The sequence below is a fragment of the Pistacia vera genome, unplaced genomic scaffold (genome assembly GCF_008641045.1).
Source record: "Pistacia vera cultivar Batoury unplaced genomic scaffold, PisVer_v2 Contig729, whole genome shotgun sequence".
Lineage (NCBI taxonomy): Eukaryota > Viridiplantae > Streptophyta > Magnoliopsida > Sapindales > Anacardiaceae > Pistacia > Pistacia vera.
Window position 1 is genome coordinate 65,920 of NW_022196589.1, and position 25,351 is coordinate 91,270.

The window sequence follows — 25,351 nt, forward strand, 5'->3', positions numbered from 1 at the left end:
AACAACTAGTAAGATCCTATAAAAAGAATCCAAAACCACAAGGATTTCACTTGTTCATGGATTATATTTCAATTCCAATATAGTTATATAAATGGATCTACTTTGCTCATGGATTTGGAGAAGTGACTACAATGGCGTGGAACACACGGAAAGAGACAACACAAACAACAAAAATTAAATGATTCTCAAGATATTGAGGCACTAACAGAACTTTTATTTATCTAGCCCTAATAGAATTTATACCAGAGCTGTGATGTTTATCAAAGGCCAATCAATGCAATCGAAATCAATTACTAGAAATAAGCAGAATCTAAATAAAGACTCATTACTTCACTACAAAGTCTCAAATTTCAAAAGAGCGAACATCGAAAGAGCTTTGATCGGTATCAAGGCTATCCTCTTGATCTCCTTCTAAATATGAAATACTGCATTTCCTCAAATCTCACCATCCCAGAGTTCTTCAACAGACCTGTATACACCGAAAGTGTCGTGGGTAAATGAAGTCCCTCTTATCAGCCTAGCCTGCAGAATTGAAAACCAAACCATCGGTCAGAGAAGGGTTCACCAAACTAAACCTTGCAAAAGCATTATATACAAGCAGCTCAAATATTCAAATTGATACATATCCAGGGCTTTTATAATTTAGTATGCTGAACATTTTTAACACCAACCTTATTATTAAAAGATTTGCGACCGCAAAACCTTAAAATCACACCAAGAATAGGAATAATAAAGATCACAACAAAAACAAATATTACAATACAATAGTTACTTGCCTGCTCAATTTCAGAAAACTTGGCAAATAAATCATCAGGTATAGACCAGCCGTAGACATCAAGGTTCNTTTGGAGAAGTGACTACAATGGCGTGGAACACACGGAAAGAGACAACACAAACAACAAAAATTAAATGATTCTCAAGATATTGAGGCACTAACAGAACTTTTATTTATCTAGCCCTGCTAGAATTTATACCAGAGCTGTGATGTTTATCAAAGGCCAATCAATGCAATCGAAATCAATTACTGGAAATAAGCAGAATCTAAATAAAGACTCATTACTTCACTACAAAGTCTCAAATTTCAAAAGAGCGAACATCGAAAGAGCTTTGATCGGTATCAAGGCTATCCTCTTGATCTCCTTCTAAATATGAAATACTGCATTTCCTCAAATCTCACCATCCCAGAGTTCTTCAACAGACCTGTATACACCGAAAGTGTCGTGGGTAAATGAAGTCCCTCTTATCAGCCTAGCCTGCAGAATTGAAAACCAAACCATCGGTCAGAGAAGGGTTCACCAAACTAAACCTTGCAAAAGCATTATATACAAGCAGCTCAAATATTCAAATTGATACATATCCAGGGCTTTTATAATTTAGTATGCTGAACATTTTTAACACCAACCTTATTATTAAAAGATTTGCGACCGCAAAACCTTAAAATCACACCAAGAATAGGAATAATAATGATCACAACAAAAACAATATTACAATACAATAGTTACTTGCCTGCTCAATTTCAGAAAACTTGGCAAATAAATCGTCGGGTATAGACCAGCCATAGACATCAAGGTTCTGCTTTATCCTCTCTTCATTTGTGCTTTTGGGAAGCACACTATGACCCATTTGCAGGCCCCAGCGCAGAGCAACTTGTGCAGGAGTTTTGCCTAATTTCTCAGCAACCGTATTTAGTACTGGATGCTTGAGAACTTCACTTTTGAGCCATGTTGTACCCGGAGAACCCAATGGAGAATATCCCTAATAAAACAATAAATAAAGTTGGCCAAGATATCAAACTAAATGAAGAACTTTCCAATCATATATAGGTAAAAAGATAATCCAAAAGCAACAAGCAAAAACTGAAAAAATACTTGAGAATATGCCCACTTACAGATAGGTGAACACCCTTAGATTTACAGAATTCATGTAGCTTATTTTGCTGCCATGAAGGATGGCACTCCACTTGGTTAACAGCAGGAGGCACCCGTGCGACTTCCAACAAATCTCCAAGCTTCTTTGAAGAAAAATTACTCACACCAATAGCTCGAGCCTTGCCAGCATCATAGAGTCCCTCCATGGCTTTCCATGTGGCAGGTATATTTGGTGGAACAAGATTCTCAGGCTTGAAGCCAATAGACCCTTTCTTCATGCTAACAGGCCAATGAATCTTCAAAAATTGGCAGCCATTTAAAATTAAGAATAGTTCCTCAGTTATGAATCAATATATTTATAAAACATATAAGCTACCAAAAGTAATATACAATCTCAAACTACAAGATGAAGGTGACGCAACAAAGCTCAAGGGATTAAATAATTTGGTTGCAACTTCTGACAGTCCTCCACAAATTCAAAATTTAAGTACATGTTTTAGATACAATAAAGTCCAGCACAGTTTTTTTTTTATTTTTTTTCCAAGTTAGGCTCCCAAAAATAGCATAATAGCAGTACTAAAGCATGGACTATGACGATATAAGCGATCCATGCTATTACATGAAGGGTATATGGTTCATCAAGAGACACCATCAAAGATTATTAAATAAAGAGACAACAAGGAAATTATGGTGGTTAATGAAAGTTAAGAAGATTGTCTGAATTAGAGATACATTGGTGGTCTATAGAAACCACAGTGCTAATTTTAACAGATAAAACAAGGCTACAATCTTTAATCAGGAAAGAACATACAAGGTATAAGTCAACATAATCAAGCTGCAAGTCCTGCAAAGTTTGGTCCAATGCCTCTGGTACATCTTCTGGTGCATGATCAGTACACCTGTGTATGACATGCCATTAGTAGGGATTTGAAACACGATATACGTTTTAGTAGAAATACGCAAAGGTCCAAAATCTTTTAAAACTTGATAGTAAAAGGCAATTAATTAAACATAAAGTCAAAACAAACCAGAGTTTAGAGGTAACAAATAAATCCTCACGCTTAACCACACCATCTTGAAACAATTTCTTCAGCACCGAACCAATCTGTGCAATATACGTTTATTAGATCTTAGGATCATAATCATATATAGTACTCACAACAGTTAACCAATTTCAAAATATGGTAATTACCTCTTTTTCATTGCCATAGATTCGAGCACAATCAATATGGCGGTATCCAGCCTGCAGCGAGGAAAATAAACCATAATTAGGGATTGAAAAGATCGTTATATTACAGTGACAAATATCGGAAATGAAAAAGAAAGGTGAGATTGAGAACCTTGATGGCAACGGCAACAGCGTCACCAACGACACCGGGATCAGCCTGCCATGTGCCTAATCCAACAGAGGGGATTTTGGCTCCGGTGTTCAACTCAAAGTATCGAATTTCATTTGCCATTTTCGAAGCCGAGGTGCGTGCAGTTTTACTTTACACACAAATAGAAAGAGGGAGAGAGTGCGTGAATAGGGTAAAATGAAACGGCGCTCGAGAAAGCGGGAGATTCCATTCGAGAGGTTTCATTCATTTTTAATTGACACGTGTGTAATTAACTACATGGTTCTACATGTTTGTAAGATTAAATTTATCATCATCGTAGTGAAGTCAATTGCTGACCGTGGGATTGTCGATTAAATTAATGGGGGTGTTTGTGAAATGCGAATGCTGTTAACGTAACAAATATTGCTTCTGGATAAAGGTTGGCCACAGCATCTACCAAGTTCAATTTGGAGATCTTCACGGGGTCGGAAATGAAAGTGATGTTCAAACTTCAAATTTGATTCTTTTCATTTTTTTTTTTCTTTTTTAAAAACTGTTGGGATGAGCTTATGCATAAAATTTCAATGGCTATCCTTATTAGGAACCAATGAGGAATTTAAACTCAAAAACTTTTAAATAATATATCTAAAAGTCTTTATCGAATCACTCGACTATCCAAAGATAATTTTTTCTATCGTTGGTTACTCATTTTATCAAGAATTTTATCAAATGTAAATTATTGTAGGTAGGGGTGAAAACCGAGCCGAACCGCTCGAGCTCAGCTTGGCTTTGGCTTAAATTTGACTCGACATTAATCGAGTCGAGTTCATGTTCGAATAACTCGAATAATCTCATGAGTTAAGTTCGATCATTGTACAAAAAACTCGACTAAAACTCGATTAACTGAACTTAAAATTCAACTTTTAGATACCGAGTTCGAGTTCAAACTCGATTCATCAAGCTCGACTACGCTTTAACTCGAACTCAAAATCGATATTGTAGCAACTGAGTTGAGTTCGAATACCTAGGTACTCGACTCGACTCGATTTCACCCCAGGAGTGACTCACATTATTAATAAATATATAATATTCATCTCATCTCATTCTGACTTTACAACAAACCATTCTTGGAATCTAACGGCACAAATAGGAAGATTTTATTGAAAGGAGTCATGTCTTAAATCTCGGATTTTGGTTCTAGTTCTATGTTTCCAAGGATGTTTATTCCTCAATCCATTATTCTGAAGTAAATAAGAGAATCTCGTTCGTCCTCTACCACAGACAAGCTCAAAGCACCGGAGTTTCAATAATATCATGGCCATGCTTCCCCACTCTCCATCCGGATATCAACTAATGAATTTGCTCATATCTCGCCATCCCAGAATTCTTCAAGAGACCGGTATGGACCATACGTATCATGGACAAATGAAACGCATCTAATTAGCTTAACCTGCATATTGAGAAACCTTTGTCAGAGAGAAATTTATTCCAAAACAACTGTCTATGACTTGCCTCAGCGTCATATAATCTCAGATAATCAACACAAACTAGAGCTAAGTTCAGTCACCCAATCAAAAACCTTGACAGGAATGGTGCAAATGATAACTTTAATATTCTATACGATGATTGAGGCCGTAAAGAGAAACTTTAATACTATTCCTGTTTGAGTTGGAGAATACAATAGCTACTTGCCTGCTCAATTTCAGAAAACTTGGCAAGCAAGTCATTAGGTATGGACCAATCAAAGATGTCCATGTTTTCCTTGATCCTTGCTTCATTTGTGGTCTTGGGAAGTACACTGTGACCCATTTGCAGGCCCCAACGGAGAGCAACTTGTGCAGGTGTTTTGCCTAATTTATCTGCAACCATATTCACAACTGGGTGCTTGAGAACATCAACCTTGATCCAGGTTGTACCAGGAGAACCTAACGGGGAATATCCCTTTCAAAATTAAAACAAAAAAAGGTAAATAAGACAACAAGCTGACAGAGATAAAAGTAATTCAATATAAGCGTACTTACAGATAGGTGAATTCCCTTGGATTTACAGAAAGCACGTATCTTCTTCTGCTGCCATAAAGGGTGGCATTCCACTTGATTAACAGCAGGAGGTATACGTGCCACTTTCAACAAATCTCCTAGTTTCTTTGAAGAAAAATTACTCACTCCAATAGCTCGAGCTTTGCCAGAATCATAGAGTGCCTCCATTGCTCTCCATGTGCTAGGTATATCTGGTTGAATAAGGTTTTCATGATTGAAGCCAACGGACCCTTTTTTCATCCGAGCTGGAAAGTGGATCTTCAAAAATTAAACAACCATGAACATTTACAATTCAGAATAGTGTATTCAATAACAGATCAGTATATTCAAAAGCTTAAATTTAATTTATATAAAATTCAAACTATGCTTGTCTCTGTTATGTATGTTAGCTCAAGGGGGTTTACATAATTTGGTGCAACTTCTGAATCTCATCAACCTCAACAGATTAGATGGTACCAAAATAACCCCTTTTTAGAGGTGCCATAGCTCAAAACCCATATTTTAACTACAGGGTATACATAGAATGAGGTCCAGCGACAGATTTCTCTCATTTAGGCTCCATGAATTGTATATTAGCTATAATAAAGAATACACTACATTGCTATGTTTTAACAGATGAAATAAGGTTCCATCATGAAATACTTACAAGGTACAGATCAATGTAATCAACTTGCAAGTCTTGCAAAGTTGTGTCCAAAGCTTCTAGTACATCTTCTGGTGCATGATCAGTACACCTAAATCATATAAGAATATAAAGCATAAATACCATCCTTATTGATTTTATATGAGATTAAAGAGACAATACACAAGTGCACAATATCACAGAATCATCACTACATGGTAAATCTTTAACATCTGGATCCATGCACTCAATAGCTACGGATAATATAATGTTTGGACTCAATTAATATAAACAACAAAGTAAAGACAAACCAGAGTTTGGAGGTGATCCACAATTCCTCACGCTTGACCACTCCATCTTCAAACAGTTTCTTTAGCACTGAACCAATCTGCAGAAAATGTAGACTGAAGTCACTAAATCATAGTATAATACAAAGTACTTTGCAAAAGTGAATTTAAGCATTTCAAATACTGAGACAAGAATAATTAAAACTATGAATAAGTACCTGAACTGAGCTTTTATATCAAATTTTTAACAGTATAACATGGTCATACCTGTAGTTATCAAGCAATCAACAGGAGGATATGTGCATGCACACTCCTACGAAAACTCAATCTTCAGATTTTAACATAATATGTAAAGAAAGAACAACGTCCAACATGAATTCTATGAAATGAAAAACTGTTACTAAATATAAACAGTTTGAATCACTAATGTATCTACCGCCACAGTTATTCAAAGCAAATCATACAATTTGACATGCATTCATAACAAAGAGCAAGCCCCAAAATTGGGAAGACATTCTATCTCAAATTTAGAAACAAAAGAAAGCAGAATTTCAGTCCACAAGCTTGGATCAATAGGAACACATTCAATTAAATAAACCATGTGCACATAAATTTATGATCATATTTTCTGGAAACAATTACAGAAAGGAAGGGAAATAAATTTAAAATTTAAGAAATTTTGAAGCTGAAACCACCACATAAATTTTTAAAAATGGAAACATGTTATATTATTAACACATACTCAGAAGCAATCTAAACCCTAAGACTGATGAAGAGAATGAAAATGATGACAATATCACCAAGAGTAGCCCGGGCATATTTAAAAAATTAGCTTAGCACAATATAATTGTAATTACCTCCTTCTCATTGCTATAGAGTCGAGCACAATCAATATGGCGATATCCAGCCTGCAGGGACAGGAAAGCATATTCATAATTATGGTTTTTTTTTTTAAAGAATAAACGGATGCACCGAACAGCCATATTATGGCACCAAATGCATATAAAGATGAAGAAAAATGCTATCCTTACAAAGACCCATACAAAGAGAGTTACAAAGTGATATCATTTAGAAGAAAAAAACAAAAAAAACGGAAAAAGAGAAAAAGAAAGAGCGAAAGAAATCATAAAAATCAAGAGTGGAGATTATCTTTATATGCCCTTTTGTATGTGTCTTTGTAAAAAACATGGTCAATGATGAATAGTTGTTTTATATATCTCATAATTCACTCAGAACATACAACTCTTTAATTAATTCTATCCTAACTTAAATTTTGTATCAATCTCAGTTTAACTTTAATGAGCTAAGTGTTACAAATTCTCTTCATTTTCACTAAGCAATTCTTTGAAGCTCCAAACAGCCAGAGGACCAATAAAAAATCAATGGATAGACTCAAGTTAGAGATCAGAGAAGAGTAAAAAACCTTGATGGCAGTAGCAACAGTGTCACCGACGACACCAGGATCAGCCTGCCACGTACCTAATCCAAGGGCAGGCATTTCGGCTCCAGTGTTCAACTTAAAATATCGATTTCCATTTTCCATTTTCCAAGTAAACAAAACAAACTCGGTGCTTGGGTGTAGATTCGAAGCAGATAAAATAATAGACGGAGACTGTGTGGAATGGCCACTGATAATAACATATAACCGCCCATCTTTTATTATTTAATCGCAAAACATGTTTAACACGGTCGCAAGAAGACAAATCTTATACCTCCAAGTAAACATGAATGCGCTTTGACTTGACATTCTGATTCGTCGAATCTTACATACATCGGTAAGATTTTTCTCTAATCATCACCGTTCGTCGCCATGAAGGCAATTTCTGACCGGTTGATTTTGTTGAGTAGAAACTTTTTCTACATTCAGATGAAGATGGTGTTAAAAGTTGGGGACCCCTTTTCGATATTGGTCCAGTGAAAGGAACTAAACTTGATGTTATTGGAATATGTTGTATCATATTAAAATGACTCCGGTAGATCTACACTGTTGATCAGAACATTTGCAGACTTTGCAATAAGTGGATGGAACATGGATGTGGCCAAGATAGATTACACTTGGCAGCATCTACGATATTTTCCTTTGATTAGTGATGCCCTGAATTCTCCTTTTTCTTTTTCTTTTTTAATTAGTTCATTGGTCTTTTATGCTTGTTTTAGATATCAATTCACCAAATCACAAATTTTTTATAAGCAAAATGGATGCAAGGAAAATTCAACTACTTTTTTTCACAGAAGGCGATGAATAGATTTTATTGCGTTTAGCTTTAACTTGGAACAACATTCAAGAAAAGCATCACATAAGATCTAAGTTCATCCAATCTGCAAAATCACCACACAACTTAGTTTATCTCTCTCAGATGCTCAACAAAGCTCTTTTACTGTTTTACTCTTTTGAGTTTCAGAGGGAGAGTCAATTTTATTCAAGAGTTCCAGAAGGTCTAAGACGTTTAATTAGTAAAATGTGGCTCAAATCCCACATTTTGAAGAATCCAGTGTTTCTTCATAATTCGCCATCCCACAGTTCTTCAACAGTCTTGTATCCACCCAGAGTCTCATGCACAAATGCAGTACCCTTAATTAGCCTCCCCTGCAAAAATTAACACCATGTACTCAATAATTACAACAGCAACCCAAGCTTATTTGACAGATGAAAAACCAAGTGAAAGCACTACTTGCCTGCTGAATTTCAGTAAACTTGACAAACAAGTCTTCAGGTATAGACCAGTCAAAAACATCTAAGTTCTCCTTGATCCTTGCCTCATTTGTACTCTTGGGAATCACACTATGACCCATCTGGAGTCCCCAGCGAAGAGCCACTTGTGCTGGAGTCTTGCCTATTTTCTCTGCTACCATAATGATAATCGGATTCTTGAGAACATCACTCTTGATAAATCCTGTACCTGGGGAGCCCAGTGGCGAGTACCCCTGCAATAAGGTGAATTCATTAGAAATTTTTGTGGACAAAATCTGCATGAACCTATCCACTATGCATCAAAGCATTTCCTTGAAGTTTATTGTGTAATTGCACACGAATAAGGAACTTGTTTGCAGGGATCAAAACCTTTGCAAGCTCCCAAACAAAACCACATTGTATTAAACACTCACAGTTAGGTGAACTCCTTTGGATTTACAGAATGCATGGAACTTTTGCTGCTGCCACGAGGGATGGCACTCCACTTGATTAACGGCAGGAGGCACACGTGCTACTTCCAACAGATCCCCAAGTTTCTTCGAAGAGAAATTACTCACTCCGATAGCTCGAGCCTTACCAGAATCATATAACCCCTCCATTGCTTTCCATGTATTTGGTATATTAGGTTGGCTAAGGTTTTCAGGCTTGAACCCAACTGAGTCCTTTTTCATGCTAACCGGCCAGTGGATCTTCAAAACATTTCAACATTTAATAATGAATTAATCCAAATTTAGCCCAACTAAGTCATAGTATTAGTTTATACTTAACAGCAATCTAGCAGATGAGTCCAAAGACAAACCAAAAATTGAAGCATTAGAAATGTAGAAGGGATACATACCAGATATAGATCGAGGTAGTCAAGTTGCAAGTCTTGTAAAGTTTGATCCAATGCCTTGGGTACATCTTCTGGAGCATGATTTGTACACCTGCAAATATAAAGCCAGAAAGGAACATTATGATCTACGACTAAAACTGGCTGCCTAATTCTCACAAAAAATAGCTCCTGGAGGCTGGAACAAACCAGAGTTTGGAGGTGATCCATAAATCTTCACGCTTCACTACACTTTCAGCAAACAGTTTCTTCAGCGCATCACCAATCTGTATGAACAACAAAATTAGAGAAAGAGGTTCAACAATAAAACAAATTTTATTAACAACAATAAACAAAAATGAAAATAGAAGAACAATTACCTCCTTCTCATTGCCATAAGCCGAAGCACAATCGATGTGACGATATCCCGCCTGCATTGAAACAAAACAATTTGTAGCCAGCAATTAACTATCATATAAGTTGATCGAAAAAACAGCTCTTCTGTAAATTAAACAACAACAAAAACAAAAACCTTAACGGCGGTGGTAACGGCGTCTGCGACTACACCAGGAGCAGACTGCCACGTTCCAAACCCAAACGACGGGATTTTGGCTCCTGTATTCAATTCAAAGAATCTAATTGCTGCTGCCGTTGCCATTTCTCAAAAGCTTGTCGAATTTAGAACCGCTTGCAACATGAAAAAGAACAGAGCAACAGCCACGCTGATACGGATTATATATAGCAAAGCAATAGCCTCAGCTTATGTCCTCGGTGACGTCAAAGCCAGAGTTTAATACATCTTGCCCTTTGACTGAACCAAAACAAGAAAAAATTACCAATTTTAGTGTTGAATGATAGTGCTTTGTCAATTTTTTCGCTTATAGAAACTGTCAGTACGTGAGAAGTCCTTCTCAGAATATGACATTCTTTGTCTCGTTTTGACTATCCTCGGCCGGCCTTTGGAGCATCGTTTTAGATGATTGTATTTGTCCCTGATACCTCAGCCTTTTTCTTTGTTTTCTTTTTCTGTATTAATTACTATTTATTTTCTATTGTACGTGAATACTCAAGTTTTATATTTCGATGAATACAATGATGGTTGATCAACCCATTTTCGATTTAGTCTTAAGCAAATTTTAAGCAGAAAATATAGCAGCTTAAGTAAGAAATTGAAAGTACAAATAACAGTACATAGCATTTCAGAGTTCACACTCTCTACCTCAAATGTTGAACAAAGCTCAATTTATTATATACTCTAAAGTTTCAGAGGAAGAGCATCTGCTCAATTCGAACTCAGCTGTGAAACAATGAAAATTTAATTTCTAACTCGAATGTCTCAAACATCCCTTCTCTGTTTGTAATCATCATCATTCATCCCAAAGTTCTTCAAGAGTTGTGTATGCGCCAAAAGTCTCGTGCACAAATTCAGAACCTTTAACTACCCGTTCCTGCATATCATGTAAAACAAAAATTCAATCATCTAAGCTAGATATGAAGCCTTCTTTAAACTTGTTCGTATCTTCACTAGACCGTCTTTCTATAAATATAATGATACTGATACTACAATTTATGTGGGCACAAGAAAACAAATAAAGGTAATATCTTGACCAAGCATTAGTTAGTCTCGTCTCGTGTTTAAATAAATGGATACTGCAACTGCACATAAGACTGCAAGAAAATTGCAGATTCAGGATGAAAAATGCCTTGAACATATACAATGTCAAATAATCATGTCCAGAAATCAGTATGCATTCTACATTGAGAAAGAAGCAATGATGGAGAAAAAGAAAATCACTTGCTTGCTTAATTTCAGAAAGCTTGGCTAATAAGACTTCAGGTATACACCATTCAAAAATATCAAAATTTTCCTTCAACCTTCCCTCATTTGTGCTCTTTGGCAGAATGCTGTGACCCATTTGCAGGCCCCAACGAAGAGCCACTTGAGCAGGAGTCCTGCCCAATTCCTGTGCAACCATATTGACAACTGGATTTTCAAGAAGCATATGCTTTTTACGAGCAGAACCAAGTGGTGAATAGCCCTGAAAAATAAACAAAAAAATTTCATCATGCAAGTTATTTCATAATCAACTGATAAGATGTTTTAACAATACACAGGGAAAGAAAGCAGCCATCTCTAATCTTTTGTCAGAGTATTGAAGGGTAATTTCTTAAGAACAGCAAACTCACTGATAGGTGAATCCCCTTGGATTTACAGAATGCATGTAGGTTTATCTGCTGCCATGATAAGTGGCATTCCACTTGATTAACAGCAGGAGGCACACGTGCAATTTCCAGAAGATCCCCAAGCTTCTTTGAAGAAAAATTACTCACTCCAATTGCTCGAGCCTTGCCAGAATCATAGAGTGCCTCCATTGCTTTCCATGTACTAGGTATGTCAGGTTGGGTAAGGCCTTCAGGAATCCCAATTGACTCCTTTTTCAAGCTGACTGGCCAGTGGATCTTCAAAAGAAAAGAAATTCATAAAAACACAAAAGAGAAATACTTATGCCGCTCCCACATGTCAATTCTTCAAGCTGACAAAATCTTATTTGTTTCAGTCGCCTTTTTTCGTTTGTGCATCTTTCTTTCTCATTTATTTGAAATATGTCACACAATAACATATTCGATTTGATTCCAATGGCAAATCAAGAGAGTTAAAAGTAAAGCACAAATTTGAATTACAATTAATCCACGACATCTTCATCTGCAATTACAGTTTAAAGTATAAAGGGAGACTCAATTGCGATATACATACTAGATAAAGATCCACAAACTCAAGTTGCAAGTCCTGCAAAGTTCTGTCTAATGCCTTTGGTACATCTTCTGGCAATTGATCAGTACACCTATGCAGAGAAAATCATGTAACTAACTGCTGAATGAAATCGCATTGAAATAGGAATTTCAATTACTCAATCCTCTTGTTAAAAACTAAAACAACCAAAATAAACAGAAAAAAATTAGGAACGAACCATAATTTGGAGGTGATCCATAAGTCCTCCCGTTTGACTACATCATCATCAAGCAACTTTTTCAGCGCAAAACCAATCTGCAAATCAGAAAACAGTTTATCAGATTGTTAAAGTCAATGTCCTGAAGTCCAACCGCAAAATTTGGAAAGGGCAACTAAATAATTCACAAATTAAAGTATGATCATTCCTAAAATTATCAAATTATTCATAGACTAACATTTTCAACAAGAATTAAAGAAATTACTTATAAATTAAAGAAACAAAAACAATTAAATTAAATACCTCCTTTTCATTGCCATAAATTGCAGCACAATCAAAGTGCCTATATCCAATCTGTATCAAAACACGTCAACAGCAAGTTAACAAGGAGAGATTGGTAAATTGATGATTTAACGTATTTTACTTTTTTACTGTATAAATACAAAATTAAAAAAATAATAATAAAAAACAGTAAAGAAACAAACTACCTTAACGGCAGTAGAAATGGTGTCGTCGACGACAGCACGTTGAGCTGCGTATGTGCCCAGCCCAAGCGACGGGATCTGAGCTCCAGTGTTCAATTTATAGTAACGAATCTCTTTCGCCATTTTAGACAAATCACGACACTCTTAACTTGAAATGTTCAGTTGCAGCCACTCTTATAGACGCGAACGCCGGGCCTCTGCGGGCCGGACTTTTTTTTTTTGACCTTTTTTTTGGTCTTTAGCAAACGTCTTAGTCATAGCGTCATCCTTTGCGTGGCAGAAGTTTCACTTTGGAATTTATATAATGATTGGCTAGCAGTATGTTTACCTAATTGCCTCAATATCATTTATTTTAATACCAACAATTATATTTACCCAATTACCCCTATGCCGTTTATTTTGACACCTTAACCAAAAAAAAAAAAAAAAGGGGGGGAAAAAATTTCCGTTATTACTATAATTACAAACTGTAACAATACCAACAACAGTCAACAGTACAATACATTTTGAGTTCACCCTTCATCACTATCTACCTCAAATGCTGATCAAAAGCTCTTTCATTACGTACTCTTCTGAGTTTCAGAGGCTAGAAGACAAAGGCTCCATGAGCGCTACTGCAATTCCTCGTGCACAAATTCAGAAGCTTTAGTTAGCCGCTCCTGCTTATATTTCACCATCCCAAAATTCCTCAAGGGTCCTGTATGCACCAAATTTCTCGTGCACAAATTCAGAACCTTTAGTTAGCCGCTCCTGCATATGATGTAAAACAAAAACAGAAATTAAGAATGCTTTCGTAATATTATACTTCACAATTAATCATGTGGAATGGATGAATACTTTAATAAAACCACAGACTGCAAGATTAATTGGCAGGGAGCTCTTGTAGCCTATTATATGGAGTATTTGCAGATTGTGTCACAGTAAACCTCAGAAAAAAAAAAAATGAATAAATAAAGCCGCAGCTCGAATGGAAAGTTCAATAATCACAGAAGGAAATTACTATGCTTTATATATTAAGAAAGAGACAGAAGCAATGATTAAAAGAAAAAGAAAAGAAAAGAACACTACTTGCCTGCTTAATTTCAGAAAGCTTGGCTAATAAGTCTTCCGGTATACACCATTCAAAAACATCAAAATTTTCCTTCAACCTTGTCTCGTTTATGCTCTTAGGCAGAACACTGTGACCCATTTGCAACCCCCAACAAAGCGCCACTTGCGCAGGAGTCTTGCCAAATTTCTGAGCAACCATATTGACAGTTGGATTTTCAAGAACCCGATGATTCTTAGTAGCAGAACCAAGTGGAGAATAGCCCTGTGAGAGAAGAAAAAATCATCACATATTTATGTTTACATAATCACTGATGGGGTGTTTCAAACAAAAATAAAGTGGTCCATATTTGAGGGTAATTGCTTTTTGTGTATGAAATATTCACAATGAGCATGTTTCCTCAATTATAACCTTTTCAATCCCGATAAGAACAGGGAACCACTTAAAATAACATACTTACAGATAGGTGAACCCCCCTGGTTTTACAGAATGCGTGTAGTTTTGGCTGCTGCCATATAGGGTGGCATTCCACCTGATTGACTGCAGGAGGCACACGTGCAATTTCCAAAAGATCCCCAAGCTTCTTTGACGAGAAATTACTCACTCCAATTGCTCGAGCCTTGCCTGAATCATAAAGCGCCTCCATTGCTTTCCATGTGCTAGGTATGTCAGGTTTGGTAAGGTCTTCAGGCTTCCCCTTTGACTCCTTTTTCATGCTAGCTGGCCAGTGGATCTTAACAAAGAAACAACAATATTGAACGAAGAAATAAGGAAAACACAAAAGAGAAAAAATTATGCCACTGCTGATTTTTCAAAGTTAGTTTGAAGCAGATCATAACATAACACATCCCAGTAACTCCAAAGACAAATTAAAAGAGTTAAACTAAAGCAGAAATTTGAACAACAATTTCTCCAAGACATCTTCATCTGTCATTGCAGATTAAGTATAATGGGAGGGTCAATTGTGATATACATACTAGATATAGATCCACATAGTCAAGTTGCAGGTCCTGCAAAGTTCTGTCTAATGCCGTTGGTACATCTTCTGGCAAATGATCAGTACACCTACGGAGAGAATGTCATGTAACTACAAAGTAACTACACACATATGAAGGCCCATTGAGATATAAATTTTAACTACTCACTTCAACCAGGAAAAACTTAATAGCCAAACTAAACAAAAGAAAAAATGAGGAACAAACCAGAGTTTGGAGGTGATCCATAAGTCCTCACGTTTAACTACACCTTCAGCAAACAACTTTTTCAGCGCATGACCAATCTGCATGATCAGAAACCATTTCCAGAGATGAAAAAACTGTTTCTTAACAAGAAGCATGATTAAATGATAGCAATCAATGTCCTGAATTTTGATAGCACGACACTATCAACCAGTTTGGTTCGTGCGCCGAAAAAAATTCGAAAATTAATGTGCAATCTCAAAATCTGACATTTAATATTCAAAAACTGTGCTCATCTGATATATAAAATTGTTCTCAGAATTAGACACCTACGAAAAAAATATCAACCCCTTTTTTCATTATCTGCTTTTACACTCATTTTTACAATCGAATCAGAAAACTCATTTTGAAAACGTCTGGAGGTTCGACCAAACAACCTCTTAAAATTTAAGAATTTAATTTGCAAAATCGCATTTAAAGTGAACTTGTTCCTAAGTAACACCAGTTTAATTTGCTAAACCCAATTATAACACCATTGAGTTTGCCCAAATTATCAGAGACTAAATTTTCAAAAAGAAATATAAATATTTATGATTTTATTCAGGGTTAAAGAGGTACAATATAATAACAAAAATCTCTCCAAAGTTTTTGAAATAACAAAAATAATGTGCCTTTAATAAATTGTTAATTAGCCCTTAAAATTTACTCTATTATAAATTAATAAATATTAACAAACTGTCCTGTTATAGTATGTTTTAACACTTAAAACTTAACATTAGAGAGATTTATGTAATTTCCGAAACCTCAAAAGGATTTTTGTTATTTTATCATAACTCGGGGATTAATGCATTAACCCTAAATTTTATTAACTAGTAATTATAAGTAAAGTGATGAAACAAAAACAATAAAATCAATTACCTCGTTTTCGTTGACATAAATTTTAGCGCAATCAATATGTCTGTATCCAATCTGCATGAGAAGTCAAAAGAAATTAACATTAAACTAACTACACCAACTAATTACTGTAAATTAGATTAAGATGATAATACCTTAACTGCCGTTGTGACGGCGTCGCCGACAACACCAGGTGGAGCAGCACCTGAATACGTGCCCAGCCCAAGCGACGGTATCTCAGTTCCGGTGTTCAATTTGAAGTATCTCAACTGTTTTCCCATTTTAAACAAAAACGCATGACGCACCCACACACTCTCACCTTTAATTTCCAACTGCAGCCATATTTTATTATAAGGCTTGGCTTGTGGTTGTGGCCAGCAGCGGATTCAAAAATATGGATCAATATAAAATGTAGTAGCACCGAATATTCATATTTTATATTTTTAGTTAAAATTACTTTAAAGAAAAAAAATACATATAAATATATTTTTTTTAAATTTGGCCCACCTGCGGTACACTCTAGATGCGCCCTGGTTGTGGGCTTGTGGCCCTTGTGGGCGCCACCAGCAGTGTGGAATTTTCGTTTCTGAAACGAAACGTCTTAGCTCATGTTTTACGTGGCTAATACATGGCCTTCCACAGAAAAATAATAATAATAAAAGAAACTCCTTTTAATCATTTATCGATGTGCGTGCCCGTGACCGCTTCATGATCAAAATTCAAGACGCTTTGTACCATTTAACAACAATTGGCTACTTTTATTATGCCCATAAGCAAATCCTACCTTCAAGATTTTACCTAAACAAATTCCTTACCTACTACATTCTCATGGTGAATCCACTAAGCTTAATTAAATGCAATATTATTTTTACACCTAAGTTTTGATGTATAAAATAAAAGACGGCTTAATATGATTTTTTTAAATTTAAAATAAACTTAATTAGCATACAAGTGAAAATAAATTTCTTTTTTTAACCGATCTCTATGTGGTTAGATAGTCAATTAAAACTCTTGCGTATATTATTTAAGAGGTTTTGAATTTGATTAGCTTAAATTGTTAATAAAAATAATCACTGAAAGATTACTCAATCGTTTAATTCAGAACTATAAGAGATTAATGAAGGTACCCATACCCCAATTAGAAAAAAAAAAAAAATTTGCCCTTTCTTAAAAATAAAACAAAGCTATATGTATTGAGGTCCACGGGATCTATGTATCGACATCAAGGTGGGACCCATCACCGAACCTTTGGGCCGGGCCTATTGCTGTCGTGTCTAGATTTAGGTGGGGTCCAACACCACACTCTGTTAGTTTCATTCGACCTAAAAGCTGAATATCCACTGGTATCACCACCACACTTAATTCGTAATCATAACCGTCAAAAATTTCTCATTCCGCTGTCCGCATAACACAAATGCAAGACGATGAAATGATTTCAAATCAGCGGAAGAGACCACCGTTATAGACTGGTCCTTGAAACACTAGAATATTTGTAGGACCCACAGAACAACCGCAGACGAATAAAGGAAAACAAAACATGGACGTCTGACTATCAGTCAGTGTCATTAACCAATATTTAATTAGGAAAGAAAGATAATAATTATAATTAAGACTGTAATGAGGAACTCAATTATAGGGATTCTTGAAGCTAACTGGTCGACAATTTAACAATATTTAGATGTTAAAGCAAATGAATGTTTCGGTTCAGTCTCTTCAAACCTCGAAACCCACTTAGTGCAACATTCCAAAACATGGAATGGAGGTGAATTTGGGAGAGTTACATTCAATCTAGGGTTAAGTCATTGGGGGAAAGAGAGAGAGAGAGAGAAATGAAGGAGTTGATTGGGAGTCCAGGGACATTGAGTGGGCTAGTTCTGAGATTAGGGCAATGTGGATTTGCGGCTGCTTCCATTGGAGTCATGGCCTCTGCTGCTGGCTTCTCTAGCTACACTGCTTTCTGGTATATTTTCATTTTCTTGCCTCTTTAATTTTTTCTTACGATTTGCTTTCTTCTGTTTTTGTTTTTGTTGTTGGGTGCGACACGGATTTACTGCAAGTCAACTTTAAAAAAAAAAAAAAAGAAGAAGAACCATTGGGAGTTGAAATTTTTGTATGAAACGTTCTGTGACTTGCATATTTATATTAGTCGCTTAATTTCACTTGGTTTTTCTCAAGGCCATGTTGTAATTGATCTAAGCCAAGTATGTTTTCTAGTTTCAATACTAGGCATCCATAATCCATATTCAAGTGTGTGCTTGCTGGAATGCAAGAACTGCTGTAAAATTGCGGACACTCGAAGTTAAAATTACATCCGGAACATCTGAAATTGACCGTTTGCATTTGTTGTGTAATCATTAGGCATTATCACTATGACTCTGTTCTTTTTAGTAGCTAATAGTATTTGTTAGGGATTTAGCACCTTGTGAGGCTGAAGAATGGACTTCGATTTCTTGCCAAATGGGTAAAGTTGTTCAATTATATTCAAGTAGAAGGTATATACTATGTCCTTGAGAATGGTTCCTATATTTTTTCAGTTAAGTGGGTTTAGGCTCTTGAGAAGTAGAATGATGTCCTTTTCAAGCTGCTGACTTGACATGGGGGAGTACTTTGGTTCTTATCGTAGTTTATGTTTCATGAAATCTGGTGCATGCAATAATATCGGATTCTAATGTTCTAATGTAGTTTATCTTCTTCATGCTTTTGATGATAATTTCTCTCCTGTGGTTCAGCTATTTGATTGCATCAATGGGGCTTCAAATGCTGTGGAGCTTTGGACTTGCATGCCTTGATATTTATGCTTTAAGGAGGAATAGAGACCTCCAAAATCCAGTCCTAGTCAGCCTGTTTGTTGTAGGTGATTGGGTATGTTACTTGCTCTTGGACACTTCTTTAACTTATTTTCTCATACATGAAAACATGTGAATTCGATTCTGCAGAATTCCTCATATTTTAACACCACTTGTAACTATTGTCCTTATGTAAGTTTATATTTGTATTGTTCTTAATCATGGCAAATATCTGTCATTCTTCAAAATACTAGAGGATAATCAAGTTCTAGTAACCAACCAGGGGAGGGGAAGAGGTAGCTAAAACATTGAAGAAAGAGGAAAAAGAGGAGAAAACTACAGGAAACTGTATAATCCTCTACTTAATCATTTTGTTTGTTCAAACTGAGTCTCAGAAGAGTGGATTCTTCAAATCTTCATAAATTCATTCTGTATTTTTTGTATATTTCTATAAAACTAACTAGAATTTTTCCTAACTGTGAAGTATGTAGTTATCTGGGTCTCCACAATTCAATTTCCCCCTTTTCTTTGTACTTGTTTTTAGAATATGTAGATTAATGTTATTTAGCCCACTATTTTTAATAATAATTTTGCAAACTACAATTACAAGGCTGAAATGGCATTAAGCCAATGCAGACACCAATCCATTGTCCTTGAGAACATTGGTTTTCTGTTGCTTTTATCTTATTGTGTACACTAATTATTTTTATTTTGTTGTCGACATCGTCGTCATCATAGTCAGGGTAACAAAATTTTGAGTTTAAATTATGCAGGTGACAGCAATGTTATCACTTGCAGCTGCATGCTCATCAGCAGGGGTAACAGTTCTGTATGTGAGAGACTTGAATTTTTGCAGGGAACAAGATCATCTTCTTTGTGGCAGGTTTGAGATTTCAGTAGTTTTGGCTTTCATCACCTGGGCTTTGATTGCCATATCATCTCATGTGATGTTCTGGATCTTAGCCTCCGTTTAGACCACTCAATGATTGGGGCTGACTAGCTGCCCACAATCAAAATATACACATGACTTGTATCTTTGTTTGACATGTAAATGTTGCCTTGTGTTTCTCTCTTTAACATGGTTTCCCAGTTCAGTTGCATTTATTTTGTCGACTTTGCTTCTTGCTGCCATGGATTGAGTTCCAGCTTATAATGTTCTCGACTTTGTTGCCCTCCGTTCAAGCTAGCCATGTGGATCAAATAAGACATGGATCTTGGAGACTGGAGCGATCCCCCTTGCACTTGTATTTGTCCCATTTCCATTTCTGTGATGGAGAGACTGGTGCCAGTTTTTATCAGGCAATTAATACCAAAGCTTCAAAATACAGACATGTCTTAAGCATCTGTGTTGATTACCATTAATTAATTTTGTAGAACGGTAGATAATGGTTTAGAAATCCACCAGCGAAATGACCAGTGTCGAACCAAAAACTAACTAACTAACCATCATCCAAAGCCGGCAAAATAGCTCCACCTGCCGGTAGACACCACAACATTCAGATTCCTGAGCCTCCAACTCGTCACCATGGTTTCTCAAGTCGTGATATTCCCTCACTGTTCGGGACAATGTGTTGTTTTGTTGGCTAAATGTTGATTTTGGAATATAACTATGGATAATTTGTCGAATGTTGGTTCTGTAATTTACCATATGTTGTCCGGTAGATGGCTCAGCCATCAATTTATATGATTATTGATGCATGGTAGATTATTCATCTATTCATTCATATGATTATAGATGCATGAAATTCTATTCCATATAACTGGAAATAGAACATATAAATGACTAATTATTTTAGCTGCATTTCAAAATACTCATCCAACGATGATATTAACAACTCTTCGGAATTTTACGCAATCACACAAAAAGATAAAAAAAAAAGAATATATTTATTCGTGATAAGTTCATAACACTCAAGTAAACACAAGAATGAATAAGTGTAAGCAAATTTACACAAATCCTAAAGCTAGTATCAACAGACTGTCTATTGAAAACCAATGCAAAACCAGCCGGGGAAAATGGTCAGGCAACGATAAGTCAAGACCACAATCCTGTAACTCATTCAATACAAACAGGTAACACTGGTAACTAACTTTTTAAATGGTTAAACGTGGTAAACGTTCTATATAAATGAAAACTGGGACCAACATATTAAACAGATCTTAGTACCAGATAGTTTCACAATTATTGTCACATGACGATCTCAGGCTTCAAAATGCTAGATTTTATCTCCTTGTGCGGCAAAACAACACCCCCATTGCTGTAAACTTCATCAGCAACATGAACGTCTTCTCCCAAGATTGTCATATTTTCCACTCGAGCCCACCTTTCAACAGTGGAATGCCACCCAATGATGCTACTAGAGATGCAAGCATGTTTCTTGATTCGAACTCCACGCATTACGGTGCAGCGTGAAAGCCTAACACCAGGTTCAATTACACATCCTGGACCAATGGCCACATCGGGCCCAATGAGACATCCATCTCCAATCTGAGCACTCTCATCCACCAAAACATTTCCAATTATGTGTGATCCAGTTGCCAATTTTGACGAGGATTTCTTATGCAAGAAATCTAGGTACAATCTCAGGCCAGTTATGTAATCCTTTGGTTGTCCAATGTCCATCCAAAAACCAGGTAGCACCATAGCATAAAGCTTATTCTCTGCTGCAATCTTAGGGAATACCTCTTTCTCAATAGAGGTAGGCTTTAGTTCGATCCGGTCAAGAATAGATGGGTTCAACAAATAGATTCCAGCATTAATTTTGTTTCCCACAAATGTTTTTGGTTTCTCAACAAATTTTTCAACTTTCCCAGTAGTTTCTTCCATAACTACCACACCATATTTTGATGGTTCGTCCACCTTAAAACAAGAACAGAATTTCTTTTAGAATAATGGTACATAGATTAGAATGTGACAAAGAGCAAGGTTACCAGATTTAATTTACCTTGGTTACCATAATGGAAGCTTCCCCTCCATGGCCTCTGTGAAATTCAATCATTTTTTTTAGTGGGTACTCACTTATAACATCACTGTTGAGGACAAAGAAAGGCTCACCAGAGTCATCAATCAATTTATCCCTTGCTAGAGCCAGGGGACCAGCTGTGCCAAGTGGCTCAGTCTCTTGTGAGCAGGTTATCTTAATTTCAAGTTTCTTCTCAAATTCTTTCAAGAAATTCAACATAACCTGAAAGTAGATAGGAGTAATAAAGCTCAAGCAATGAGAAAATCTAGTTGCCCGGATGACCCATCATCATCAATAAGATTTAAAGAGAGCATGTCCATTCTATGTTACCTCTGGTTGATAATTGATGGCTAAAACTACTTCAGTCACTCCCACAGCTTTGAGAGCTTCAATCTAGTTAAGAAAGAACACATTCAAAATGCTTGCAGTTAATATATCTATGCAAGGTTAAAAATGGTCTCAATAGCATCATTCATAAATATGAATATATCATGGTTCCACTCTTTGAAGTACAAATTCACACTTCAATACAAGAAAATCAAAATATAACTTAACCATAAACTTATGGTTACAATTACGATAGATTCATAAGCAACAACTAAAAGTCAAGAATTGAGGCAAATTTGTAAAACTAAGATTGTCCAAGAACAATAATAATGTGAATAACAGGTGGATGCTAATACAATAACTAATGAAATAAAAGATAATGCAACTTGTGAGAACATGTTAGCTTAAAACATGCAGAAATGAGACTAGAATGGAAAAGACAAAATATACAAATTACACCTAAACAAACCAATAAAAACTTGTGAAGTAATACCTGGTGCAGTATCATGGGCTTGTTCGCAAAATCAACCAGTGGCTTTGGTACACTGAGGGTCAGAGGCCTTAACCGTGTCCCAAATCCTCCAACAAGAATAAGTGCATTCATGTTGATACCCTAAAAGATACTATTCTTTTGTTTCAATTTCTTTTTTATCCTGTGTTGTAAATTATCAGAGTCAGAAGAGAACTTGTTCCAAATTAACATGCAATGCAGAAAAGAAGGTACTTGAAATCAACATTTTATCAACACTGTACTAATCTGAACTTCACACAGTTGATCCCATTATCATAATTTGTGCTAATCTCAGCAAACAAACAGGCTCTTTATTGACCCAATGAATAAAAAGCACCAAATTGACTGCTACAAGAATGGTCCAGAACTACAAACTAATTGAATAATAAACGAAGTCGGATCAAAGCCACAGAAAAGAGGAATCTATTCAATTAATTGGCATAAAAATATACAAACACACATTACAGAAAAATATAAATGGGTTTTTTTTTGCTGAAAGATGAAGATATACTAACTCTAGCTAAACCTTTGACAGAGATCCTAAGCGGGGTGGTGAAAATTTTAAACTTTTGCTTCTTAATAGAAGACTTTCAGAAAAACAACTACAGTCTTCTAACCCAGTGTAAATCCAAGACAAGATTAATTGTTTGTACTAAGTTTTAACATGAATTGATGGATGAAAGAGATAAAATACAATAAGATCAAATAAGGATAACCTGGCAATTCAAAACCCATCAAAAAATAGATCTAAAAAGCGAGATATAAGCGCTAAAAAGGAAAGATCTTGACAAAGACTTACAGTGACGTGAGTTTTCGGTTGTTGAGTTGAGCGGACAATGAAGGTTAACGAAATGGACTTGAGATGTAAACATAAAACAGTCTGGAGTCTGAACAGAGTGCGACTTCCTAATTAATATAATTCGTGCTCATTAAGCAGATGCACTTCTCCTTTTGTTTCGTAACCATAAATAATACTATACCAACAATCTTTCTTATAAATCTGTTGTGACAGTTTATAATTAGTCAATTAACAACGAGTCTCATATAAGTCTTATTAACTAATTATGAGTTAATCAATTACGAGTTATCATATCAAAATTGTGTACCAACAATCCTCTCTCGTAATCTTTCTCTCACAACCCTGACATGACAGTTCGTAATTAGTCAATTCACAACAGGTCCCACATAGGTCTGATATAAGTCCTACTAATTAATTACTAACTAACCAATTGTGAGCTACCATGTCAGGATTGTGAGAGAGGATTGTTGGTGTAGTATAATTCCATAAGTATAGATTATATTCTTCTTTAGATTCCATATAATTTAACAATTGTTTAATTAATTAATTATTTTTTTAATGTCACCTATCCAATAGAAAAAGTTAATAAGAAACAAAACGTTAACCAACCTTTAAGTGATCAAGTGATTTGATAAGAATTCTTGGTTGTATTACTCAATAGGTTTTGAGTTTGAGTCTCTCCTCGATTATTAATAGAAGTGAATATTGAAACTCTTATCCGACCGATAGGTCTAGGATTGCTAATAGGATTAGTTAGGAAGGTTGTTAATATGAGTAGACACTGAAGCTTTAATCCAATCGATAATTTTAGAGTCCCAAAAGATTAGTCGAGTTGTACTTAAGTTGTCCAAAAATCCTAGTTATCAAAACAAAAATTCCCTTTTTTATTAGAAAAATATCTCCTAACAAAGGATTGTGAGAGTTTGACCAGGCCCACGACCACGGGGCAACCCTTATTTTCCTTTAATATACTGCAAGCTTATGAACTTAGGGGGTGTTTGTCTAAGCTTATAAGCTGATCAAACTAGCTTATAAGCTCTAAAATTAAGCTGATCTGTTTGTTTATAACTTTTTTGAGCTTATAAGCAAAAAAAAATAAGTTTTGGAGGAGGTACTTTTTTNCGTCCATATTTGATGGACGGGCGTCCATATGAGTGAACGGCCGTCCAAATTTGATGGACGGCCGTTCACTAGAAAAAAATTATAAATAAATGGGAGAAGGCATTCCACGTCGGCCGGTACAAAAATTCGGTGTAAGAAATTCGGTGTCCGTAGTGTTGTTGTTTGTTACGTATGCACGAATAATTCTACACCGATAACCTTTGCTCGTAATATTTTTTTGAGAACCTGACGTGGTAATTCGTAATTGATCAATTCATAAGAAGTCTTGCATGGATTCTATAAATTAATTACTAATTGACCAATTATGATTTATCACATCAGAATTGTGAGAGAGGATTGATGGTGTAATATTATTCCATAAATATAGATTATATTTTTCTTTAGATTCCATATAATAATTTTAGGGTCTAACAAAATTAGCTGAGGTGAGAAGCCGTCCAAAAACCCTATTTATCGAAAAAAAAAAAATCCTTTTTTATTAGGAAAATATATGCTAATTTAACTGGGACAAAGGGTTGTGAGAGTTTGACCAAGGCCCACGGCCACGGGGCAACTTTTTTTTTTTTTCTTTAATATACAGTAAGCTAATCAACTTAAACAAGTAGTATAATTAGTATTAGTGAATAGTGATTTAGAGGGTATTTGTCTGAAT

General features: G+C 35.7%; 7 protein-coding genes across 9 annotated transcripts; 1 reads left to right on the forward strand and 6 right to left on the reverse strand.

The window, feature by feature from the left end:
• Positions 1 to 196: 196 nt before the first annotated feature.
• Positions 197 to 3,487, reverse strand: LOC116114987 (NADPH-dependent aldo-keto reductase, chloroplastic-like). Of its 2 annotated transcripts, XM_031401128.1 has the most exons (8): positions 3,209 to 3,487; positions 3,061 to 3,111; positions 2,897 to 2,973; positions 2,680 to 2,767; positions 1,889 to 2,164; positions 1,564 to 1,755; positions 777 to 833; positions 197 to 522 (listed from the first exon to the last, which is right to left on the reverse strand). In XM_031401128.1, the coding sequence occupies exons 1-8, from the start codon at positions 3,326 to 3,328 to the stop codon at positions 436 to 438; spliced, it is 948 nt and encodes a 315-aa protein (XP_031256988.1). In that variant the 5' UTR covers positions 3,329 to 3,487; the 3' UTR covers positions 197 to 435. The 2 variants fall into 2 exon arrangements, with proteins under 2 accessions (XP_031256988.1, XP_031256987.1); XM_031401127.1 differs by lacking the exons at positions 197 to 522; positions 777 to 833 and adding an exon at positions 982 to 1,253 and having other exon boundaries at positions 1,507 to 1,755; positions 3,209 to 3,484.
• A 640-nt stretch (positions 3,488 to 4,127) lies between these two features.
• Positions 4,128 to 8,347, reverse strand: LOC116114988 (NADPH-dependent aldo-keto reductase, chloroplastic-like). Its single transcript, XM_031401129.1, has 7 exons — positions 7,559 to 8,347; positions 6,993 to 7,043; positions 6,160 to 6,236; positions 5,873 to 5,960; positions 5,209 to 5,484; positions 4,880 to 5,128; positions 4,128 to 4,637 (listed from the first exon to the last, which is right to left on the reverse strand). Exons 1-7 carry the CDS (start codon positions 7,676 to 7,678, stop codon positions 4,551 to 4,553), a joined length of 948 nt encoding a protein of 315 aa, XP_031256989.1. The 5' UTR covers positions 7,679 to 8,347; the 3' UTR covers positions 4,128 to 4,550.
• A 108-nt stretch (positions 8,348 to 8,455) lies between these two features.
• Positions 8,456 to 10,416, reverse strand: LOC116114986 (NADPH-dependent aldo-keto reductase, chloroplastic-like). Its single transcript, XM_031401125.1, has 7 exons — positions 10,171 to 10,416; positions 10,019 to 10,069; positions 9,849 to 9,925; positions 9,666 to 9,753; positions 9,241 to 9,516; positions 8,812 to 9,060; positions 8,456 to 8,722 (listed from the first exon to the last, which is right to left on the reverse strand). The coding sequence occupies exons 1-7, from the start codon at positions 10,294 to 10,296 to the stop codon at positions 8,636 to 8,638; spliced, it is 954 nt and encodes a 317-aa protein (XP_031256985.1). The 5' UTR covers positions 10,297 to 10,416; the 3' UTR covers positions 8,456 to 8,635.
• A 365-nt stretch (positions 10,417 to 10,781) lies between these two features.
• On the reverse strand, positions 10,782 to 13,286 carry LOC116114971 (NADPH-dependent aldo-keto reductase, chloroplastic-like). Of its 2 annotated transcripts, none has more exons than XM_031401106.1 (7): positions 13,075 to 13,286; positions 12,890 to 12,940; positions 12,608 to 12,684; positions 12,394 to 12,481; positions 11,826 to 12,098; positions 11,438 to 11,677; positions 10,782 to 11,086 (listed from the first exon to the last, which is right to left on the reverse strand). In XM_031401106.1, the coding sequence occupies exons 1-7, from the start codon at positions 13,192 to 13,194 to the stop codon at positions 11,006 to 11,008; spliced, it is 930 nt and encodes a 309-aa protein (XP_031256966.1). In that variant the 5' UTR covers positions 13,195 to 13,286; the 3' UTR covers positions 10,782 to 11,005. The 2 variants fall into 2 exon arrangements, with proteins under 2 accessions (XP_031256966.1, XP_031256967.1); XM_031401107.1 differs by having other exon boundaries at positions 11,434 to 11,677.
• A 219-nt stretch (positions 13,287 to 13,505) lies between these two features.
• On the reverse strand, positions 13,506 to 16,615 carry LOC116114970 (NADPH-dependent aldo-keto reductase, chloroplastic-like). The gene is made up of 7 exons (XM_031401105.1): positions 16,347 to 16,615; positions 16,216 to 16,266; positions 15,322 to 15,398; positions 15,097 to 15,184; positions 14,580 to 14,852; positions 14,144 to 14,383; positions 13,506 to 13,821 (listed from the first exon to the last, which is right to left on the reverse strand). The coding sequence occupies exons 1-7, from the start codon at positions 16,470 to 16,472 to the stop codon at positions 13,735 to 13,737; spliced, it is 942 nt and encodes a 313-aa protein (XP_031256965.1). The 5' UTR covers positions 16,473 to 16,615; the 3' UTR covers positions 13,506 to 13,734.
• A 1,181-nt stretch (positions 16,616 to 17,796) lies between these two features.
• Positions 17,797 to 20,673, forward strand: LOC116114989 (CASP-like protein 5B2). Its single transcript, XM_031401130.1, has 3 exons — positions 17,797 to 18,151; positions 18,921 to 19,053; positions 19,751 to 20,673. Exons 1-3 carry the CDS (start codon positions 18,021 to 18,023, stop codon positions 19,949 to 19,951), a joined length of 465 nt encoding a protein of 154 aa, XP_031256990.1. The 5' UTR covers positions 17,797 to 18,020; the 3' UTR covers positions 19,952 to 20,673.
• A 174-nt stretch (positions 20,674 to 20,847) lies between these two features.
• LOC116114981 (mannose-1-phosphate guanylyltransferase 1-like) lies at positions 20,848 to 23,694 on the reverse strand. The gene is made up of 5 exons (XM_031401120.1): positions 23,578 to 23,694; positions 22,761 to 22,920; positions 22,271 to 22,333; positions 21,923 to 22,162; positions 20,848 to 21,837 (listed from the first exon to the last, which is right to left on the reverse strand). Exons 2-5 carry the CDS (start codon positions 22,869 to 22,871, stop codon positions 21,166 to 21,168), a joined length of 1,086 nt encoding a protein of 361 aa, XP_031256980.1. The 5' UTR covers positions 22,872 to 22,920; positions 23,578 to 23,694; the 3' UTR covers positions 20,848 to 21,165.
• Between the last annotated feature and the right edge of the window lie 1,657 nt (positions 23,695 to 25,351).

What these genes read in the sequence shown, in the direction of transcription:
- LOC116114987 (XM_031401128.1), bottom strand. Translation starts at nt 3,328, where the DNA reads ATGGCAAATGAAATTCGATACTTTGAGTTGAACACCGGAGCCAAAATC. An exon ending in CTGTTGCCGTTGCCATCAAG is followed by an intron (nt 3,112 to 3,208) that starts GTTCTCAATCTC and finishes TCCTCGCTGCAG; the next exon opens with GCTGGATACCGCCATATTGA. An exon ending in ATTATGTTGACTTATACCTT is followed by an intron (nt 2,165 to 2,679) that starts GTATGTTCTTTC and finishes CAATTTTTGAAG; the next exon opens with ATTCATTGGCCTGTTAGCAT.
- LOC116114988 (XM_031401129.1), bottom strand. Translation starts at nt 7,678, where the DNA reads ATGGAAAATGGAAATCGATATTTTAAGTTGAACACTGGAGCCGAAATG. An exon ending in CCAAGGGAATTCACCTATCT is followed by an intron (nt 5,129 to 5,208) that starts GTAAGTACGCTT and finishes TAATTTTGAAAG; the next exon opens with GGATATTCCCCGTTAGGTTC. An exon ending in AGTTTTCTGAAATTGAGCAG is followed by an intron (nt 4,638 to 4,879) that starts GCAAGTAGCTAT and finishes CTCAATATGCAG; the next exon opens with GTTAAGCTAATTAGATGCGT.
- LOC116114986 (XM_031401125.1), bottom strand. Translation starts at nt 10,296, where the DNA reads ATGGCAACGGCAGCAGCAATTAGATTCTTTGAATTGAATACAGGAGCC. An exon ending in CCAAAGGAGTTCACCTAACT is followed by an intron (nt 9,061 to 9,240) that starts GTGAGTGTTTAA and finishes ACCTTATTGCAG; the next exon opens with GGGTACTCGCCACTGGGCTC. An exon ending in AGTTTACTGAAATTCAGCAG is followed by an intron (nt 8,723 to 8,811) that starts GCAAGTAGTGCT and finishes TAATTTTTGCAG; the next exon opens with GGGAGGCTAATTAAGGGTAC.
- LOC116114971 (XM_031401106.1), bottom strand. Translation starts at nt 13,194, where the DNA reads ATGGCGAAAGAGATTCGTTACTATAAATTGAACACTGGAGCTCAGATC. An exon ending in CCATTTCTACTGCCGTTAAG is followed by an intron (nt 12,941 to 13,074) that starts GTAGTTTGTTTC and finishes GTTTTGATACAG; the next exon opens with ATTGGATATAGGCACTTTGA. An exon ending in AGCTTTCTGAAATTAAGCAA is followed by an intron (nt 11,087 to 11,437) that starts GCAAGTGATTTT and finishes CATGATATGCAG; the next exon opens with GAACGGGTAGTTAAAGGTTC.
- LOC116114970 (XM_031401105.1), bottom strand. Translation starts at nt 16,472, where the DNA reads ATGGGAAAACAGTTGAGATACTTCAAATTGAACACCGGAACTGAGATA. An exon ending in CCAGGGGGGTTCACCTATCT is followed by an intron (nt 14,384 to 14,579) that starts GTAAGTATGTTA and finishes CTTCTCTCACAG; the next exon opens with GGCTATTCTCCACTTGGTTC. An exon ending in AGCTTTCTGAAATTAAGCAG is followed by an intron (nt 13,822 to 14,143) that starts GCAAGTAGTGTT and finishes CATCATATGCAG; the next exon opens with GAGCGGCTAACTAAAGGTTC.
- LOC116114981 (XM_031401120.1), bottom strand. Translation starts at nt 22,871, where the DNA reads ATGAATGCACTTATTCTTGTTGGAGGATTTGGGACACGGTTAAGGCCT. An exon ending in AGCCCATGATACTGCACCAG is followed by an intron (nt 22,334 to 22,760) that starts GTATTACTTCAC and finishes TTTCTTAACTAG; the next exon opens with ATTGAAGCTCTCAAAGCTGT. An exon ending in CCATCAATTATCAACCAGAG is followed by an intron (nt 22,163 to 22,270) that starts GTAACATAGAAT and finishes ATCTACTTTCAG; the next exon opens with GTTATGTTGAATTTCTTGAA.
- LOC116114989 (XM_031401130.1), top strand. Translation starts at nt 18,021, where the DNA reads ATGAAGGAGTTGATTGGGAGTCCAGGGACATTGAGTGGGCTAGTTCTG. An exon ending in TCTAGCTACACTGCTTTCTG is followed by an intron (nt 18,152 to 18,920) that starts GTATATTTTCAT and finishes CCTGTGGTTCAG; the next exon opens with CTATTTGATTGCATCAATGG. An exon ending in TGTTTGTTGTAGGTGATTGG is followed by an intron (nt 19,054 to 19,750) that starts GTATGTTACTTG and finishes TAAATTATGCAG; the next exon opens with GTGACAGCAATGTTATCACT.